The sequence below is a fragment of the Stegastes partitus genome, unplaced genomic scaffold (assembly GCF_000690725.1).
Source record: "Stegastes partitus isolate 25-593 unplaced genomic scaffold, Stegastes_partitus-1.0.2 Scaffold354, whole genome shotgun sequence".
Lineage (NCBI taxonomy): Eukaryota > Metazoa > Chordata > Actinopteri > Pomacentridae > Stegastes > Stegastes partitus.
In genome coordinates this window covers 279,848-299,291 of record NW_007578085.1, presented here as the reverse complement: position 1 = coordinate 299,291, position 19,444 = coordinate 279,848, and the positions used below count along the sequence as shown (strand labels likewise).

The 19,444-nt window shown below is 40.8% G+C and overlaps 1 protein-coding gene across 7 annotated transcripts in view; it reads left to right on the top strand.

Annotated features, from left to right (window-relative positions):
- Positions 1–19,444, top strand: part of spag9b (sperm associated antigen 9b) — a 41,753-nt gene that overhangs the window by 8,615 nt on the left and 13,694 nt on the right. For 4 of the 7 annotated variants that reach the window (XM_008284306.1, XM_008284305.1, XM_008284308.1 and 1 more), the window contains exons 2-6: positions 4,447–4,567; positions 7,730–7,800; positions 9,157–9,254; positions 15,774–15,918; positions 17,508–17,591. In XM_008284306.1, the coding sequence (XP_008282528.1) occupies positions 4,447–4,567; positions 7,730–7,800; positions 9,157–9,254; positions 15,774–15,918; positions 17,508–17,591 (519 nt within the window). The remainder of the gene's footprint in view (positions 1–4,446; positions 4,568–7,729; positions 7,801–9,156; positions 9,255–15,773; positions 15,919–17,507; positions 17,592–19,444) is intronic. The other 3 variants (XM_008284309.1, XM_008284310.1, XM_008284311.1) reach the window with 1 other exon arrangement.

The following is a 19,444-nucleotide window of genomic DNA, read 5'->3' as shown; positions in this document are numbered from 1 at the left end:
GCAAACTCCATGCGGAAAGATCCCGGGCTAAGATTTGAACATAGGACCTTCTCGCTGTGATGCAGTATTGATGATATCTTGTGGAAAATGCTCCATCACATCTTTTAAATCTGTTACACAGTGAATATTGAAGTGAAGCTTGACTTTAAAAAAAAATGCATTGCAAATTAAACCACTATTGCTACCCATTATCATTCAGCCAAATGCAGATTTATTATTTTTTATTTTTGCTGACATACACATGTAGAAAAGATGAGCTGGACCTTAAGTCCAGCCTCATGGAGACTTACACTGCAACCAACGATTAGTTTTATGATCAATAATAATTTTTTGTAATGTCATTGTCACATTTTAGAACTGAGAACAACAACATTTATGGTTTTCTTGCTTAAAATATTATGTAAAAATTAACAGAGTATCCAAATGCCCATTGGTTAATTTTCTTTTGATTGACTAATCAATTGATCTACTTATAATTGTAGCTCTAGAAGGAATTCTAGCATGGCTTCAGAGGCTTCAGTATTTTTTCTTTTTAGTTTGACTTTTGGAAAGAGCTGCATATAATATGCAGAGCTTCTAGCTAATCATTCTGCAAAACACGTGATTACAGTAGGCTTTTATTAGTAGTAGGATCATGTGGTGTGTTCTTGTCAACATGATGTAATCTTTCTAACATTAAAATCATGACATTTGTAATGCTCTTATCCTGTTAGACTCTCTGCAGCGGGTCTGTGGTCAGTTTATTTCGCCGGGTGGTCAAGGCCTCACACGCCCCAGCTCTCCTAAATGTCCCAGTTGCAATCCAGAGCCAAGCACACTAAAAGGAGCTGATTTCAGTCTCTGTCAATTGAGTGCCAATACAGTGGAGCCCTGTCTGTGTGGGTTTGTGCACACACTTGTTCTGGAACCACATGTGTTTGTGTGTATGGGAGTGTGTTGGCTCTCAGGGACAAAGAGAGCATTATACATGCAGTGTAGGGGGAAGAGTGCATGTTAAAATGCTGGAACACTTATTCTCTGAAGCGCTGTCATATGCACAAGCCTCCTTCCTGGGTCATATGAGGAGCAGCAGGGTGAGAGAGGGAAGGATGCTGGGACTTGTTCTAATTAATTTGGGGTGTCAGCATGTGATATTCATAGGGTAGGTTAGTATGTTAAGATGTGATGGAGTGTTTTCTACAGCTAATAGTTGAAAGTTATAGAGCCAATTGAAGGAGAATTGAGCTGATTCACCTTGTCTCTGTGCTACTGCTACGTGCATTTGCAGATTAGGGTGTCACCTCCTGCCTGGGAACCCTCCAATCTGTAGTCTAGCCCAGTGCTATGTTAATGCTCTTAGTAGATTTGCATTGAAAATGCTGCATTACTACCAATGCTTAAGTTCTTAAGATGCTCTCCAGGCTCCCAGCACCCCACTGAGCCCTCATAAGTCTCTCAACTACAAGCTCCAAATAAGAGATCGGCCAACTGACCAGCCAGTACCGATACCAATTTAGCAAGCAAAGAGACAAATAACCGATCTTTGAAACCAAAGTCTTGATGTCAAAGTTAAGAATGTCACAAACTCCAACACAAAACCTAGTTTATTTATATTGTATGTGTTTATTAAAAGAAAACTTTCCACCAAACTGAAACAGCTGGAGCCTACGGGCAGAGAAAACCATATCTGATGATCAAAGAAAAAAGTCCACAAAGGCATCGTGAAGGACCACCTTTTGTTCGACACCTCCAGCCTCAGTGTGACGCATTTATAAAGAAGAGACTGCTTGTAACAGGGTGCTCAGGTGACCCTCATCTTCTGCAGATAACATCCACCCTCAGCTCAAGGACACACCGGAGGTCCTGTTGTCCACAGAGAGCAGCTGCATCATGAGACTGTTTACAGACATAGCATCAGACACCCCACACAGCCCATCAGCTGAAGCATCAGTACACATCCACCAAACAAGAGGACAACAATAACCAGTTGAATTCTTTATAAGATAAGATACAGTGAAACTTTAACAATACAGAAGGAGATTCTTGTAACACATATTGCTCAGATGAGAATTATTAGAAATAAAAGTTGTAGCCACTCACATGCACATCAAAACAGTTTGACTTTGGACTGAAAGACGATGGTGTTAAAAAGTATGTAAATGTAAATCTTGCATTTTTTTTTTTTAACTTCACCATATATCAGAACAGAAAAACAACTAAAGTATGGTTTCATTATTGATAAATCTACTAACATTTTTTAAAAAAAAATTCATATTAAGAAAACCTTAAAAGACTTGGAAGAAGACTGGAAGAATCAGGAAAAGACTTTTAGCCAGCAACAAAGCTTTATGAATGACAAGGGCTTTTGTAAAGAAGGATCAACTTGATACACTGGACAATTATTATGTGTATAATTATCATGTGTATATCATGTGTATCGATTGTGATATGACTGATACAGTGTTATTGTCAATGCTATTGTGAAATTCCTTGTTTCCACTTGTGATATCCATTCTGTCACAGGGTCTGCTGACTCAGTTTTCAGAATCCCAGTGTCTCTGTGCCTCTTAAATGAAATGTACCTTTATAAGTTTCACACAGTGACATATACAGATGTAAATTTAACAAAAAAATAAAACACTATTTTTGGTTATGTACCCAGGGTTGACAGATATTGTAAATCTTTGTCCAGTCAGGGTTGTCTGCTGACCTGCAAAACACCACGAACTAGTTGCATAAATTGCCAGCTGATTGATTGTTAGCATGAAGCGAATTTGCTGTCGTGACAATAACATTGTGTTGTGACATACTGTAGCACAGTCTCATATAAAATGACTGAAATGATGATGTAAGAATTAGAAACACTGGACCATAGCTGAAGTTTTTAGCTACACTAGCAGGGGGCCTCGGGGGACGACAAAGTCAGTTAATCAGCTGGTTCACCACTTTGGTCTAAAATGAATATCTCTAGTCTATTCACCCAACTATTCCCCACCCAGAGGATGAGGTCACGTGACTTTGGTGATCCCTGTCTTTGGCAAGAGCCACTGTGAAGTTCACACCTGTGTTTTTAAGGGAAATGTCCCAAGCGTCTGTAACATTTTGGTTATGTATTAAGTATAAATTGTAATCCCTTTAGTGCTCTTCTGTCTTTTCCTCAAGTGTCATAATTTGGCTAGACTCTCTGTTTTTCTTTGGTATATGACCAAACGCCTGTAAAATGTTCGCTCTTAGCCACCACTTTGCTTTGTAGGGCAAGTGGCAATTACCAAATGTTAGCATTCCAACAGACAAATCTAAAGATGATGAACGTTATACCTACTAAACATCAGCTTTCTAGCATTTAGCTCTTTAATTAATTAACATCTGCAGGTCAAATTATCATACTGTCTTCATGATGAAATGTCATCTGAAAAATATATTGCTTCTGCCATATTCTGGCTTATGGTGTATATTTGTTGTTTCGTCTTGCTATGCCTCATTTTCTGTTTGAAAGAGTTTTATAGTTTTTCTGTTTATAGTCAGTAGTTTTTACTGAAGCTCACTCTAAATTCACACACTTTACATCCTCATGCTGTGTTCTGCTTGTGTTCCTGCAATTATTTAGCCTGTAGTTCATATTATATCATTTTTTGTTTTGTTTCAGTTTTTCTTCACTTCATCTTGTTATTGTTCCTTTAAATATGAACTTTCATGCCAGAACTCATTCTCCTAATCTAATCTGCTCACAAACATAGTGTAAATTGCCATCAGGGAACATCGGTTGTATCAGAATTAAATGGATTAGATTTGATGGTGGATGGTGGGTTTGGTGGTTGAAAACACTTTGAGGAATAGGTTGAAGCCACAAGGTTCCTTTCTGTTCCTGACTGATATCCAGTTACCCTGCTGGAATCAGTGTACCAACAGATTCGAGACATTATTCGTATCATAATAATTTATTGTGCATAGATCCCCTGAGAGAAGGATTGAGGTTAGTGCCAACTGCTGCTGTGAAAATTGGAAACACATCTTTGACACTGATATCAACTGTTGCTAATTTACCCAGGAAGCTGTGTGAGTGTCTGATCACACACAAAGGCTGTGACTGTAGACGTTCTTTTTTTAATAAGCTGGCGCTGTGCACCTGTTGTGCATGGAGGTTAGATGTCTTTTATAATGAGCACATAATGCTCTGTTTTCCACTGGTAATATAAGATTTAGTCCACGCATCGTCTCCATTTCACTCCCAACTTTGTTGTCGACTCATGTCATAGAGGGCGATGATTGTGAGCTCAGTCAGAGCTGAGCTGAAGCCAGACTGGCTAAAAGGAACTGACCGTTCACATGCATGTGTGGCATTTCTGCCCCCTGTTGCCGTCATAAACAAATCATCAACAAATCACTGGAAGTTCACAAATTTACAGTACTGCTGTCAGTGTCAGCGCTGTGATAATAAATGTCTCTCTTCACTGTCTTTATCTGCAGAGGTACATCGTCTTCGAAGACTCTCAGGAAGGCGAGAAGAAGGACCTCCAGTGTCGACTGGTGACGTTGGAGTCTCATACGCGACATCTAGAGCTGAAAACAAAAAACTATGCAGACCAGAGTAAGTCCATTACATTCTACATTTAAGCTGTATGAAGATATTCTGATAAAGACTTTAAATTAAAATACTAGCATTGGCCCAAAGTGAACATTGACGGGCAGATTACGCCTGTCAGCATAACAGTTTATTGTTTTGTTTGCAAATGTTACATGCAAAGTATGCCATATTTATTTTCACGCAAGTTAATGTAGTTTTCTTATTTTACGTAGTGAATGTGTACATTTGAAAGTCATGTTTTTTTGTGTGTGTGTGTCTGCTTCTGCCACTTGGCCATCATGGTAGTTATAATATGTTTTAGTACAGCTGAGACCTAATGTTCTTTCTACGGTGGCCGACCGACGGGGGCAAATGACATGCATATACACAAACGAGCTACAAAAAGAAGACGCTGCAAACACGGAAATACGGTGCAAAAGAAAAACACTGCATATGCAGACGCACTGCATAAACGAAAACAAATGCAAAATGAAAACGCTGCATATCCAGTCACACAACAGAAGTGCCACAGACCTCTAGGGGCAGTTTTTAAGTCTGTAGCTTTTCAGTCGCTGTGATTATATGGGTGCTGAAGTGGTGTTTTGCTACCATCTCCCTGTGTTCTCCCTGTCATTTGAAATACACTACTTTTTTTAGATTTATCAGACACATTAGATGCATTTCCACAAAGTATCGGTGTCGGATCGGTATCGCCGATACCAGCCTGCATTTTACTCAATATCGGATCGGAAAGGACATCGGTGGTATCGAACATCACTATCATACAGCTTTTTCCTCAATTAACGTTACTTGTCTTGCTCTGGAGCCTGGACCACTTCTGTTGTGTGACTGGATATGCAGTGTTTTCTTTTTGCATATGTTTTCATTTATGCAGCGCATCTGTATATGCAGCTCGTTAGTCTATATGCACATCATTTGCCCCCGTATCTTTCAAACTAGATGGAGAAAGTATGTGCATGTATCAGCGTCAGCAATCAGCTGGAATGAGTTGATAATCGTTGCATGTTGGATATAAGTAAAAATTCAATATATGCATCTCTATTCTGCATCTGTCACTTTCACTGGTTTTATAGTCATGCCTCTATTGTTGGAAAGGCTAACACCACCCAGTTAGCTTGTGAGCGACATCGACAGTTTGCAGGTCTTGTGACAGTTTGCCGGATGTGCCTGAAGGCAGATAGAGTCCTGTGTCCCTACTGAATAAAGGCCATTGGTAACATACTGCCATGTCTGCTAGATGAGCTGTAATAGAGCGGACCAGAAGTGTTACACACTCAAAGCAGTTTAGGGAGAAACTAGAGGGTTTTACAGTGGTCAAACCTGACCAGCTAAAATGTTTTATTTAGAAAACAATAGCTTTTTTAGGAGCATAAATCTGTTTTTCTAGATAATAAGAAAGCTTCATGCCAGAACAAGTAAAAAGTAACTCTTTCTCTTAAGTAGGAAAAACTTCTTTAAATGTGAAGAGCAGTTTGATTCTTAGAGTGTGGTAGTGCTCCCAAGGCATGAAAAGAAAACCCTCATGATGTGTGCATGACTGCACAGTTGACAGTATGTGTGACTGCTTGTTTGTTCCCCCACAGTAAGGTAACACACGCCTCTTTCACGCTGAGGGGAAGTTTAAGAGTTCTCAGAAAATTTCTATTTGTTTCCCTCAATACGACACTTCCCTTTTTTTTTCTATTTGGGTGATTTTGCGAGTCTCCTTTGTCTGTAATTATGTTTGCGGGCAGAATTGGCAGCAGTGTGACTTAGATCACTACGCTGTGTGTGATCACATCGCTGGAAAACAGGCACGCTGTACAGTCTAACTCAATAAACACCACCTCACTTTGATGACTGCAAACACAATTAATTGCTGTCTCTTTTGATTCCTAATGCCATTTTGGCTTTATTGGCAGTGCAAATCAGGAGATGTACGTTTTATTTTTGCAGTACCTGTTGTTGTTAATAAACTGTGTACAAATTCTGACACAAAGTTTGGTGTTAGGGTGTGACCCCACTGATTCATCACTAAACAATCACTTGTTTACGTCAAGTTGCTGTGAAAATGCAACCCCAATTTTAACACAGCATCCAGACCCAGTACTCAGCTCTAGTAATTACTTTATCAGTTTTGTTCTCATTTTGTCCCTGGTAAGAACATTGATCAGATACTCAGGCTTTGCATGTGGGACTTTCTTTTAGGATCACTTCGTGTTTCTGAGCACACCTCTTTATCAGTCCTGAGTTATTTCTGCTCCATTCTTTCAACCCTACTTCCTCTATAAGCCCTCTGAAAACCACAATAAATCACTGTTTTCATCACATTACCTTACAGCTGCTGTCTGAGCCGTTTCTCTTCAGTGATCCTTCTAGTGTCTTCTAACTCTCACCTTAAGCCTGGTTAAACATGCGCTGCTTTGGATTTAAAACCTGTGCTGTGAAGCGTTAAGGATGGATGATGCTGTGAATTAGCGGTATCAGCAGAGACTCAGTGTAGCAGACTTTAAGGAACATTTCAATGTCCACCTTTGAGAGATTGCACTTGCATGGCTGGCGTCTGAACAGCACGCTCAACAACTGTCTTTGCTGTTTTGCCTACAAATAAGCAGAGCCACCTGAGAGCCACAAACACTGGGATCAGTAAGTTGTGCTCTACTGGCTGGATTTAACAACAATAAGAACAATGTTTGAATTTAAAAACCCTGTTCTTTCTTAAAAAATCCTTGCAGTGTTATACATAAAAAAGTTTTTTGTGCTTTTTAATCACATGAATATTGCTGTTTCAGGAACAATTTGTTCAGTTTGAACAGTCTGTTGAAGTTGAACAGTGATTTTTGACTGAAATATAAAAATGGTTCAAAGTTTTTGATTGAATAGATAACCTTGTCAGTCAGATTTGTGAAATTATCTGTCCACCTTGTACCTTTGGTGTAATTCAGGAGGATTTCTTGATGCATGGTGGCCCTCTTCTGGCTCTGAGATATTATTGCAACAGTATCACCACACAAAATGTTGTGAAATGTAAGAGTACTGGATCTCCCACTGGGCAAATAACGGTTTAATCAATGTCCAGTTCATGAAATAATATTATGTATTTCATATATTCAAGTTCTATATTGGTAAGTCTTAAACTTTTGTCTTTTTCATCATGTAATTGTTTTCTTTTTCTCTCTCACCTAGTTAGCAGATTGGAGGAGAGAGAAGCAGAACTTAAGAAGGAGTACAATGCTCTTCATCAGAGACACACTGAGGTAGGCTGGTCTGGAAGAAACAACTACGTGTTTGGTTACGTATGTGAGGACATGTTTAGTGCCTTATGTTTATCGGGATGCTTATCTACAGTGACATTTTGAAGCTTTCACAACAATCAGAGTTGATGTATTTTTTTAGATGTTGCATAATCTATAAATTGATAATGACTGAAAAGCGTGCTAGCATAAGCAGTTAAAGGGCATCCATACATTTTTCCTTTTTTCAAACTTCTATACCCTGTGGGCATGATTCAGATAAAGCAACACATATGTGGTTGTCCCATTCAATTTTTTTGGCCCTGATCCCGATCGAAGTCATTTGATGCTCATTATCTGTTGAAACCAAATTCAAACTGATACCTAAAGTTGATTAAACATGTATGTGACACATGGAAAGATAAAGTAAAGCCTTCTGTATTTAGCCACCTGCTACTTTGTGCTAACACTGATGTTGATAAGCTTATTGGTGTGATGTAAATGACAAATGCTCATATTATAGAGCCCAGCAGTAGTAGAAGAGAGCAGTATACTGAAATGGACAAATCACAGCAGAGTGAATCAGGTTTTGATGTTGTAGCCAAAATGAATCTATTAAAATATGCCCATTTTGACCCCAACATCAATCCTTAGGATCGACTCGAAGCACCTATTAATGTGTATGAACCATCAGCTTTCCAAACACATTAAATAAACAAGAAACAGTAAACCCTAATCAATTTGAAAAACATTCAAAAGCATACTTTTTTCCCCTATGGACCTTCACAAAAATAGCAGTTTGTGTCTTGGATTAAACAAAACCAAGTAATAATGAAAGATGTAGGAAAAGAAGAATCAGAAGTATAGAGCTCACCTCTGTGATAGAAATACAAAACTGACTTGGATGAAATAGAGTAGAGAAGCTAGCCAGGTGAAGATGATTAAAACATAAAGGATCTGAACATGAATTATGTTTCTGCTGAGCCTTTGGTCTCTCTCTGCCTGTTATCCATTATGTATCACTAACAGATGCCTCAGTGTCCAAACAAACCTCTCAGGCTTCAGCAGCCAACTCCTGATCTGAATAATGCTGAATAGAGGCGCTGAAAGCCTAATGAAAGCTGTCACCTACACGCCGTTGGTACATTTACATCGTTTTTTGTGAGCCTGACTGTCACAGCTGTACCCGGACACAGCACGCTTCACATGTGAGCGCCTGTTTAAGATAGTCGGAGTTCTTAGGACCATTTACAAATGTATTTGGTTCTACTTGACTTCCTTTCGTCAGAGCATAATTGTGACACGTTTTTGTCATCTGGTTTGCAAAATACATACTTATTTCAACAAGACCATTTTAATTCTTTGACTCTCACGTTACAGATGATCCACAGCTACATGGAGCACCTGGAGCGGACGAAGCACCAACACGCCATGACGACAACAGAGCCGTCAGACACAGGCACACCAGCCAGAACACGGTTAGACAGCCACACCAGTTCTTCTCACTTCACACTCTATGTATTTATTCTCAATTCAACTGTGCTCACCTGAACTGATCTCAGTTTCCAGCCTCTTCTATGACTGACAATCAAATGAGATCATCGACATTAATATTTGTTCTCGTTAGAAAGCGCTTTTTTTTTCCAGAGACACTGAACACCGTTAAGGCTGGTGCAGTTTCTAAAAAAATTCAAACGAACTAAAATACAGTGTCTGACTATGCAGTAAACAGTTTACATTTATTTGCAATCAGACAAATGGCTTCTTACAAAAAGATGTGAGTAAGTCTACTACCAGTTACTTTCCCTGTGTGCTATAGGAGGGCATGAATCCCAAACTCATTCTACTGTGTGACAGTTTCTAATAGCATACAGAGAGTTAGAAAAGTTAGAAAAGTAAAACAGTAACAATCATTAATGTACCCCAAAATGACATTGAAAGGGTTAATTACTGTAAAGTCCCCCGGGGCCAAACTACATTCCCCAAAATATATACAGCTCCAAAGTCTTGATAATTATATCTGTATAGGAACCTGCAGGGATACATTTAAACGGTAAGTGAAATGTTAAAACAGGGCGGAATATGGAAATCCACTTTATAGGAAATGTAGTGTGAAGAGGAAGAAAATTACTGATACTGATATTTTATGTCCTAATTTAATAGTCAGTGTTTTCTTTGCTACCCTGAACGAATGCATTCTAGATAAAAATACACATCTGGCGTGTCTGAAATTGCATTAGTGATTCAAGAGGAAAGAACTCTCTACACATTTATTTAAAGCGACAGATGCGTAAGAGGAGGATGAGCATATCAAAAAGATTCAAACCGACTCCCGCATGCTATCTGAATTAAAGTGCAAGTATCTACTGCTATTACTCTCACCCTTTTATTCGGTGAATTTATAGGTGTATAATGTGAATTACAAGGCTCAAGAAGATAAACACTTACAGTGTTTTATGTATATGTCCATGTGATTGATTCTCCACGTCTCCCGCTCTGTAGTGGAGCAGCTCTAACCACTGCAAGCTCTACTCCCACATACATACAGTATATCCTCCCTACAGGGAAGAAGCACAAGTAGGTCAGAGAACCTGAAAGAATAAATGCAGGAAAAGGAGACCAACTTGGAAGCAGGATGAGCTAAATGCATAAAACTGATGAATTTAGATGAGTGTTATGGAGATCTTGGGTGTTTGTAGACAAAGATGAATGTTGAGACTGTTTTGACTTGAAGTGGTATTAAGCAAAAATAGGAGGAGACACACTGTCATTAGAAGTCTGCTGAAAGGGTTGAAAGTGGAAAGCTGTGGGACACATCTGAGGATGCTATGGATGTTGCCAGTGGGGTTGGTAGTTTGGCTGTTGTCGGAGTAATCTGCTTTGATGGGGTGATGGCCTGTTGCTCTCTTGCAGGGCAGATGATGAGTCAGCACTGTGCTGTGGGGAGTCTGGAGGTCAGAGGGCCTTTGTTTCTGCTGAGGTGCAGTGTTTGGTGTATCCCAAGCAAAGTGGGATTATCAAAAGGCTCTTAGGTGTACAAGTCAAGTGATGTGTTTTTTTTTTTTTCTCAATGCATTTTCCTTTTTTCCCATCCTGGTAAATCACCAGTGCAACAGTTGTTGTATGTATGGTGGTAAAACTGCAGATTATTATGTATCAATTAATCTATTAAATATTTTATAAATTAAATAATTACCTCCAAAAAAAAAAGCAAAATCGGGGCTGCAAGGTGGCTCGGTGGTTAGCACCGTTACCTCGCAGCTAGAAGGTTGCCGGTTTTTGTCCCATTGAGGACACCCGGGATCTTTCTGCATGGAGTTTGCATGTTCTCCCTGTGCAGCGTGGGTTCTCTCCAGGTTCTCCAGGTTCTCCAGCTTCCTCCCACACAGTCCAAAAACATGTTGAGGTTAATTGGTGATTCTAAATTGTCCGTAGGTGTGAATGTGAGTGTGCTTGGTTGTCTGTCTCTAAGTGTAGCCCTGTGATAGACTGGTGACCTGTCCAGGGTGTCCCCTGCCTTCACCCTGAGTCAGCTGGGATAGGCTCCAGCCCCCCGCGGCCCTAGTGAGGATTAAGCGGTGTATAGATAATGATGGATGGATGGATGGATGGAAAAAGCAAAATTACATTTAGAAACAGAAAAATATGTAAACAAGAGCAGCTTTATTGGGAATTTCACTGTGTTGTACAACAGTATATGTGAGCACAGGGAGAAAGAGAAAAACTAAAGGATGTGAAGTGCTTCTTGTATGTTTTCTCATGTATTGCTCTGTGCTGCTGTGGTCTGCCATCTAAATGCAGCATAGTTTACAAGCCACCTTTTTACATTGTGATCATTTGAAGTACTGTCATACTCCTAAAGCCTTAGGTCTTTGGAAACTGACATTTAACACAGCTGGACTTTGCTGTAGCCAACATTGTCTAAAACTGTAACGTTGACTGCAGCTGGCCAATGACTGGAGCCAAAAATGATTTACGTCACAACGCAACAACTCATACTGAAAAGAAACATTTGTTGTAATGAGCTTAAGTTAAAAATCAATATGCATCTATTAAGAATATTCAGGTTGACACATTTTCAGCATCAACATAATCGATTATGCCGACTCATCCCACTGGCCCTTCACAGTGTTCTCCATGTTAGCCATGGATCCTGTAATTTGTTCAGTGCCCACATGCTTATCCATGACCTCCTTCACTTGTGTCACCTCTATAAAAACAGCTGGATAAATTGACAACAAGAACTATTCACTTACTGTTTACATGTCATTTCTTTACAACTTTTTGTGCCCCCTTCTTCTGCTTTAATGGCACCAACTGTTTGTCTTGAGGTGTTTAACTTCTAGTATTTGAGTTACTGCATTTTGATGAGCATCTATTGACATTACCGTCATAGATTAAGCTGCAAAACCAAAGACCATCGCAACACCGTGGGCACTTTTTTTGTTTTAAGCCAAATAAAAAAATAGGCAATTTTTCAGATTTGTAGCAACAAGGTGGCGTTCAGTGGCCCTAATACCTCAAATCTAAAACTAGAAATTAATAATACATTTTAATAATCACAGTTGATTGTATAACAATTAATAGTCAATTAAAATGTCATGATTGCAACAACCACTTATCCAACAGCTCTTAGAGCTTCCAGATCTCAGCTTCGTATGCAACTTGGCTGTGATATGGCAACACCAGAGAGGAAACAGGTGTATACTTTTTCATATCATATGTGCCTGTACTTTAGTTTGTAGAAAGTTGTTTTCACTTTGTGTCAAAACATACTCTATGCATCCTTTTTGATTTTGTGCTGTGAAACAGTAGCACATGAAGTCCAAGAGGTATAAACAGTGTTTAGAAGTTAGTTGTTTCGTGTTTTAATGTACACTGGACCATGTCTGTGCATTCCAGCAGCCCCCTGTTCTCGTTTGGCCTCTCACCATGCCTTGAGTTAATGCCGACAGTCTGCCAACCTCCCTCCCTCACACACACACACACGCTCTCACACACATTTTAATCAGTCTCCCCATTTTCCAGCCAATAAGCTGCAGTCTGAGGAGAGGCATATGGAACGAGCTGCCTCAGCATCCAAAAGAGAGAGGGAGATGGAGAGAGAGAGGCAGAGAGGGAGGGGTGCTGGGTGCTATCACAGTGAGAGAGGGAGAGTGTCAGAGCGTTCTAGACTGCACAGCGGCAGCCGTGTCGCATCTCGGCAGAGCATAGGAAGAGTGAGGAGGAAGAAAAACACCTGCCAGACGAGTACAGTGGAGCAGAGCTGCTGCTGCTGCTGCTGCCGCCGCGCCACCAGCCTCTCGCTGCTCTCTGTGGATGATCTACTGCTCTGCTGTGTGCACCGCTGCCGCTGCTCTGCTTTAATCAATCACTGCTACTGAAGCCACCGGGATTACTGTTGTTGTGACTGCTGCTGACATGGTATTCTGCCTTTGACCTGCTCCCACTCCGTCTGCCTCAGCATTGAACTGCAGTGTGCAGAGCTCACAGCTCCACACTCACTGTTGACTCTCAGCAAGAAGGATACCACATCTGTGACCTCTGCTGTAGATGTACCTACAGTAGTCCAACCAAAACAGCAGAGTGAATTTGGTTCTTCGTTGACCCCTACCACCCTGCTTTCATCGACTGTGCCGCCAACCTCCTGCTCCCCTGTGAGGCACTGGGCCATGATCTGGGGGGGCCATGAGCCCCGGGTGTATGCTGCTGTTTGTTTTTGGCTTTGTAGGTGGAGCAGTGGTCATCAACTCTGCTGTACTGGTCTCTCTGTCAGTGCTGCTGCTGGTTCACTACTCTGTCTCTACCGGAGGTTTACCTGCCCTGCCTTCCTTACCCTCCTTACCCAGACCCAGCAGGTACAGCCTATATTATGTGTGTTGTGTTAGTTTGTAGGTGTATAAAACTGACATATTGTAATTTGTTCTTCTTGCTTCAATCTCTGTAGCCACAGCCAGTTTGTAGCCATGCAGTCGCCGTGTTGCTGCCATGTGGGTGTGTTACAGTCAGACAGCATGAGACTGCATACTAAAAGTAGGTCAAGAGAGAGGTACAAGTGGCACATCGTCAGGGTACATCACCCAAGATATTTTAATTTCACCAGAGTTTATGGCTGTTTTCTAATTATTCTTATAAGTTAGTAAACATCTTTTCAGAGTACAACTGCTGCTGGTAAATGTGATTTTTTTTTTTTTTCTTTTTGCCCTCCCTCACTACTCAGTACAAAAGACAAAAGGCAGCGCTGGTCACCATCCGTGGCCAGCATGTGACCTTTTCCTCTCAATATGGTGGTGTGTTCATTGTTTTTGGGCTGCTGCTTTTCATCGGTGCTTGCTGGCTGCTGTATTCCCCATGGCAGCCATTGTTCCACTCACCCTGTACAGTGCTTTTTTTCATACCTGGTTGCTGGAGTGAGAAAAGCTGCCGATGTGTGTTTGCTCTGATGCAGTGGAGGGTGCAGTGTGTTTATTACAATGTGCTCCTAGAAATTATTGGTTTCTCAGTGCTTGGAGAAAGTTTGTGATCACTGCCATGGAAGCGTGAGCTGGTTGAGGTTTATCATCCGGGCTAAAGATGATGAAACAGATTTGTTCCTGCTGGTGTGTCCCAGCCTCTGTGTGAAGCCCGTCAGCTGACCTCCTTCTCATAGCACACCACAAAATACATGTCCATCATAGAGACTGTTACAAATGGATGTGTGTTGTTGCCTGAACTAATAGGTGGGAGGTAATGGAGTTTATGAGCTTTTTTTCTCCTCCTACCACTTCAGTGCCAAGCGAGTCTTTGCTACAACACCTCTTTGTCAAGTGTCCATTCAGTCTGTTTGTTTTGTTTTGTCTAACTGATTACATTATGCTGATCTGCTTCTACTGAACTGGAGAATGGACAAATTAATGCCCATTTAATTTATCAAAAGCAAATTCATGTATGATTTGTTGTGCGAGTGACCTCAGGCTTAGTGAATTACTGTAGCTATTGAACAAAACTTTATCATTCCACAGTGTAGCCCATTTTATCCAGTGTCACAGTCTCTATAGGAACCTCCTCACGTCATGGAGAAGAAAGAAAAAACATTTCAACTAAAGAACACATGTCCAACAGCGTTTATATAGTATCCTATACACTGCACTTCTTATTGCACACTATAAATCACATGTTCTTGCACCCCATTGTGGGTGGTACTGCTTTCTTCACTGAAGGCCTTCTTTTGCTGCCAGAGAAATTCTTCTCCTTATTATAACAATACAGCAATAGTTGCTGGTAATATCAGCCAAACTGAAATATCACAGCAACTATTAAATGGACTGCTTCAAAATTTGGGACAAATGTGCATGGAGCCCCCCCGTAGTAGTACGTAGTAGATTGCCATAACCGCACATCCAGGATAAACTTTACAACTTCAGTGATAACTTTTGCCTTTATTTAGAGCAGTATAGAGAGACAGGAAAGGGGGGAGAAGAGTGAGGGAGAGACCTGCAGCGAAGGGTCATAAGCGGGATTCAAACTCACAACCGCTGCGTTGGGGACTGTAGCTCATGGGTCACCCGCTCAACCAGGTGAGCTATACGGGCGCCCCCTTCAGTGATAACTTAGCCTTTCCTTTACTAGTCATCATCAGGTCAAATTTTGATTAGTGCTTTGGTTGTTGACCAACAACCCGCAAAATTATTTACGTTGCCATTAGCCTCAGCTGTTTTGTGTAATTATAATGCTAACATACAAATCAAAGGTGGTGAAAATGGTCAACAGTATGTCTGCTAAAAATCTGCATTTTCCTCGTGAGCTTGGTAGCTCACTGACATCAGCATTTTAGCTCAAAGCACTGCTGTGCCTAAGGAGAACCTCAGAGAGCCACCAGTGTGACTGTCGACACTCACTCGTACATCCTAGTTACATAAGAGTCACCTGACCAATGGGCCAATCTCCCAGACTCTTTCTTTCAAAATTGTTCTTTTTGCTTTTGAGTCATCCCTCCCTTTGTTTCTTTCTGTCTCCAGGAAGGAGCGTCCCATTTCCATGGGCATATTCCAACTTCCTGGGACTGATGGTGTGACCCCTGATGTCCGGAGGGAACCTGTGGACCCATCTGAACCATGGAGATTCAATAACCTCAGCCATCCACGCTCCAACACCAGCCTCAAGGTATGACGCACACAGGTGCTACTTTGTAGTCTTGATTAATTCAAACGAAAGACTTCTCTTCATATCAAGTGTAAAGTTACTGAGCTTCCCACGGATCAGACTGGTGACATCATCCCCAGTTCACTTAAAAGAGGTTGTGGAAACTAAATGCTAACACCCAGTGCCAGCAATCACCAAAAAAAGAGTACATTTCTATTCTGAGAGAAAGGATTGTTCAGTGTGTCTAGAATTTTTAGCAGCTTGTGAGCTTGTGTGTGTGTGTTTGTGTGTGTGATGTGGTGGCTTGAAGCCAGCAGGGGAAGTCGTACCATTCGGGGGCCTGCCTTTAACCTCAAGGGAGGGTGGAAAGGACACAGTGTCTTCACATTGTTGCTGTTGGAAACCATGCTGCAAGCAAGGGTCCATCATGAATATTAATGAGCATCTAATAAGTATTCATATGTGGTTATTACACTAGTACTGGGTCAAATGGATGTTGCAAGAGTGTAGAGGTAGGTTGACTTTTGGTCATCTAAATTATCACTCAGATTATTGGAACTGGATTGTTTTGCCACTAACATCCAAGGTGTTTGATAATTCTTCACCTGGCTTTGGGAACCTCACACAGTTCTAAAGTGCAATAGAGATCTCATAGTGCATCTTTTTTTTGTTTTACCTCTGCACAGTGACACATACACTCCTGTTTGCACTGTAGCTACACAGCAGGGCCTTAGTGTTTTGTCCTCTGACTTGACATTTTCAGAAGATTTATGGTTTATAATCCTTCTTCCCTCTCACCATGTTCAGAGAGGTGTGTGTGTGTGTGAGAAGGCTTTTTGGAGGGTTAGAGAAGAGCCACTGCTGGCAGAAGAGCAACGTTTTCCCCCAGTTGGCCGCTCAGTGCTACTATAGCAACAATAGAATGACGCCAGCATGCAGGCAAGCAGTGTGAAAGGAAATACTCCCATCAGTGCAGGGAGAGGAGAATAGGTGGGTTCAGGGAGGGAACAGGGAACGCATTTGAGAAAACGGAGACATGGAAGAAGGTTCATCCTCTAAGATGAGCTCATTCAGTGTCTGTGAAAGCTTTACAGTGTCCTCTGTGTTATTAAAATGTGTGTTTTCAAGGTGACAGAGGGATCTGTGTGAGTGCTTTGTTGTTGTCCTGATTGATTGTTTTCCATCAGCACTGTGCTATTTATAGGACATGAGGCGGCTGCTACGATCAGATCAAAACAATGCAGGCCTGGAAAATGAGGATGCCGCTATGGACAGCTTAGCGCTGATGAAACCTTAGAGTAGTAGATTGGTACTGTAAATGCCACTTCAGTGTTCATTCACTTAAACAAAGAGCCTTTGCCAAGCAGGTCACCTTCTCCAGAAATAGTGCTAACTACTGAGTTAACTCACAGAGTTCAGGCTTTTCCAACCCTTTTGTTTGATTTTCTTGGACAAATGAGATATAACAATTTCCTTTTCTCCTCTGTAAAAAAATGCCAACTTAATTATTCAGTTTTTTAAAAATTTAAGCCTCGTTGAGTGGTGTAATGTTATTTTCTGTTGTATGACGTGTATGAAAATTAACGAGCACCATCTTTAATATCCCTTAGTTGGAGGAAATGTTTTCCCCAATCAGAATGAAAAGTGAGAGTTCACAAGAGAATATTCTCCATCAGGAGGCAGATCAAGACCAGGTAGACCTCTTTCTCATGCACAAACAGCCGTGGCATCCACCACACTAACCTAGTTCTTTGCTGTGTGTTCTGTCATGGTTGTGGTGCAGTATTTGCTGTATGGGTGACTGTATTAGATCATGCTAACATTCAGGCAATACCTCATATGCATGATGCTCGCCTGTCATGTTCATATTTTTAGCAACAGAACATGTTTTTGCGGGGTAGGATGTGTCAGTGGCTCATAGCTTTTCATAGTGAAGTGTTAAATATGTAATCTGGAATCATATGAACATGACAAGAGTTTAGTCACATTCATAACAACGTTTAACTCGTTGATGAACAAAATGGAGGACTGTGAAACGACAGTCTTATAGGGCCTGCTCCACAATGATCCTGAGGCAAGAGGCAGGTTTTCATCTGGCTCTGTTATCTCTGGGTTTACTCAGATTTAACAGAGCCAGATAACTACAAATAGCATCGGTAGAACTTGGTGTAGAATCCTGTGTAGGGATTTGATGATTGTGGGAGCAAAAAGTACTATAAAGTAAGGAGAAAGATGCAGTATAATCACAAAGACAGTTCAAAGTGAAGTACAGCAGAGACATGGGCCTCACTGGTGCCCCTAACATTCAGCAGCTCTCTGTCTGTGGGCAGCCTACCCATGCAGATAAAACCACTTGAGTTTCAACAACGGTAAATGCGACATTAGAGCACCTTATGCTACTTTTTACTAAGAAATATTTGATTTTACTGTCAGAACATCAACACTCTGAACTGAAATGTTAAGAAGCATAACATCTCCAAGATACTTCTCCTGTTCCATGGCAGCTGCATGGCAGGCAGAGCAGTTCTCTCCCTGCAGTGTTTAAGTCCCAGACAGCCACAAACTGAAGCACTCAGGCGTCAGAAATGATGATAAAATCTACCACTGCTCATAATATAGCTCAAGAAGAGCTACCTTTTTCTGCCTTAAGTCCCAGATCATCCTCATGGAAAATATTTATCTGCTCCTTTGTTCCTGTTTATAATAATTTACATTATGTGTTAAGAAATTAGTTGTGTGTGTGGAGGCTGCCAACAAAAGACCAATTGTGATCTGTTATTTAGATCTAAACCTGCATAGTTCTGAGGGAAGAAGATCTATTTGTCTAAAAAGTATTGCACTACTAATTTACAGAGCTAACTAACTACCTACTTGTGGACGGTTTTTGTCCTTTGTTTTTTACTACAAGTTGACAGCAAGTGTACCGTTCTTTTGCACTTGTCATCTCACTAATGGAAGAGTTTAAATACTTGATTGTTATGAAATTCAACTTCACACAGTTGTTTTGCAACTATAGTAAGCGATTATTTTCAGTGTACTATAATTTTTTGGTTCGTTTCATTTTGCTTTCTTTTCCTCAGAGACTAATCACATTGAGAAAAACAACTTTTTCTCTACTGACATAATTGCAGTTGTAAGCATACTGATGACTGAAAAAAATCAGCTTTTGAATTTCACCGCTTTTTTTTACTTGTAGCATGTAAACGCTTATACTTTGGTTCCTGCTGGGATCCAGTAGGAATGATTTTCCACTGACTGGTCAGTGGTAAGACCAAATATAGGTGGATAACCAGTTTTTGTCACTTTGGGAATCCGGCCCCAGTTTGCACGTTCTATTTTGGTTTGTGGTGTATTGCTCTGGGGTTGAGTTACATGGGAAAGTGCATTTAAAAATAGAGGCTCGATTTTCTTGTGTTTTGAGTTTGTTCTGTTAACGGTGTGAGTAGTTTTTTAATAACCTTGGCTTGATGGAAGTTAGCTATTTGTTTGTGTTTGGTTTGCACAACAGTGAGCTGCATGTAACCTAGTTTACAGCTGAAAATGAGTG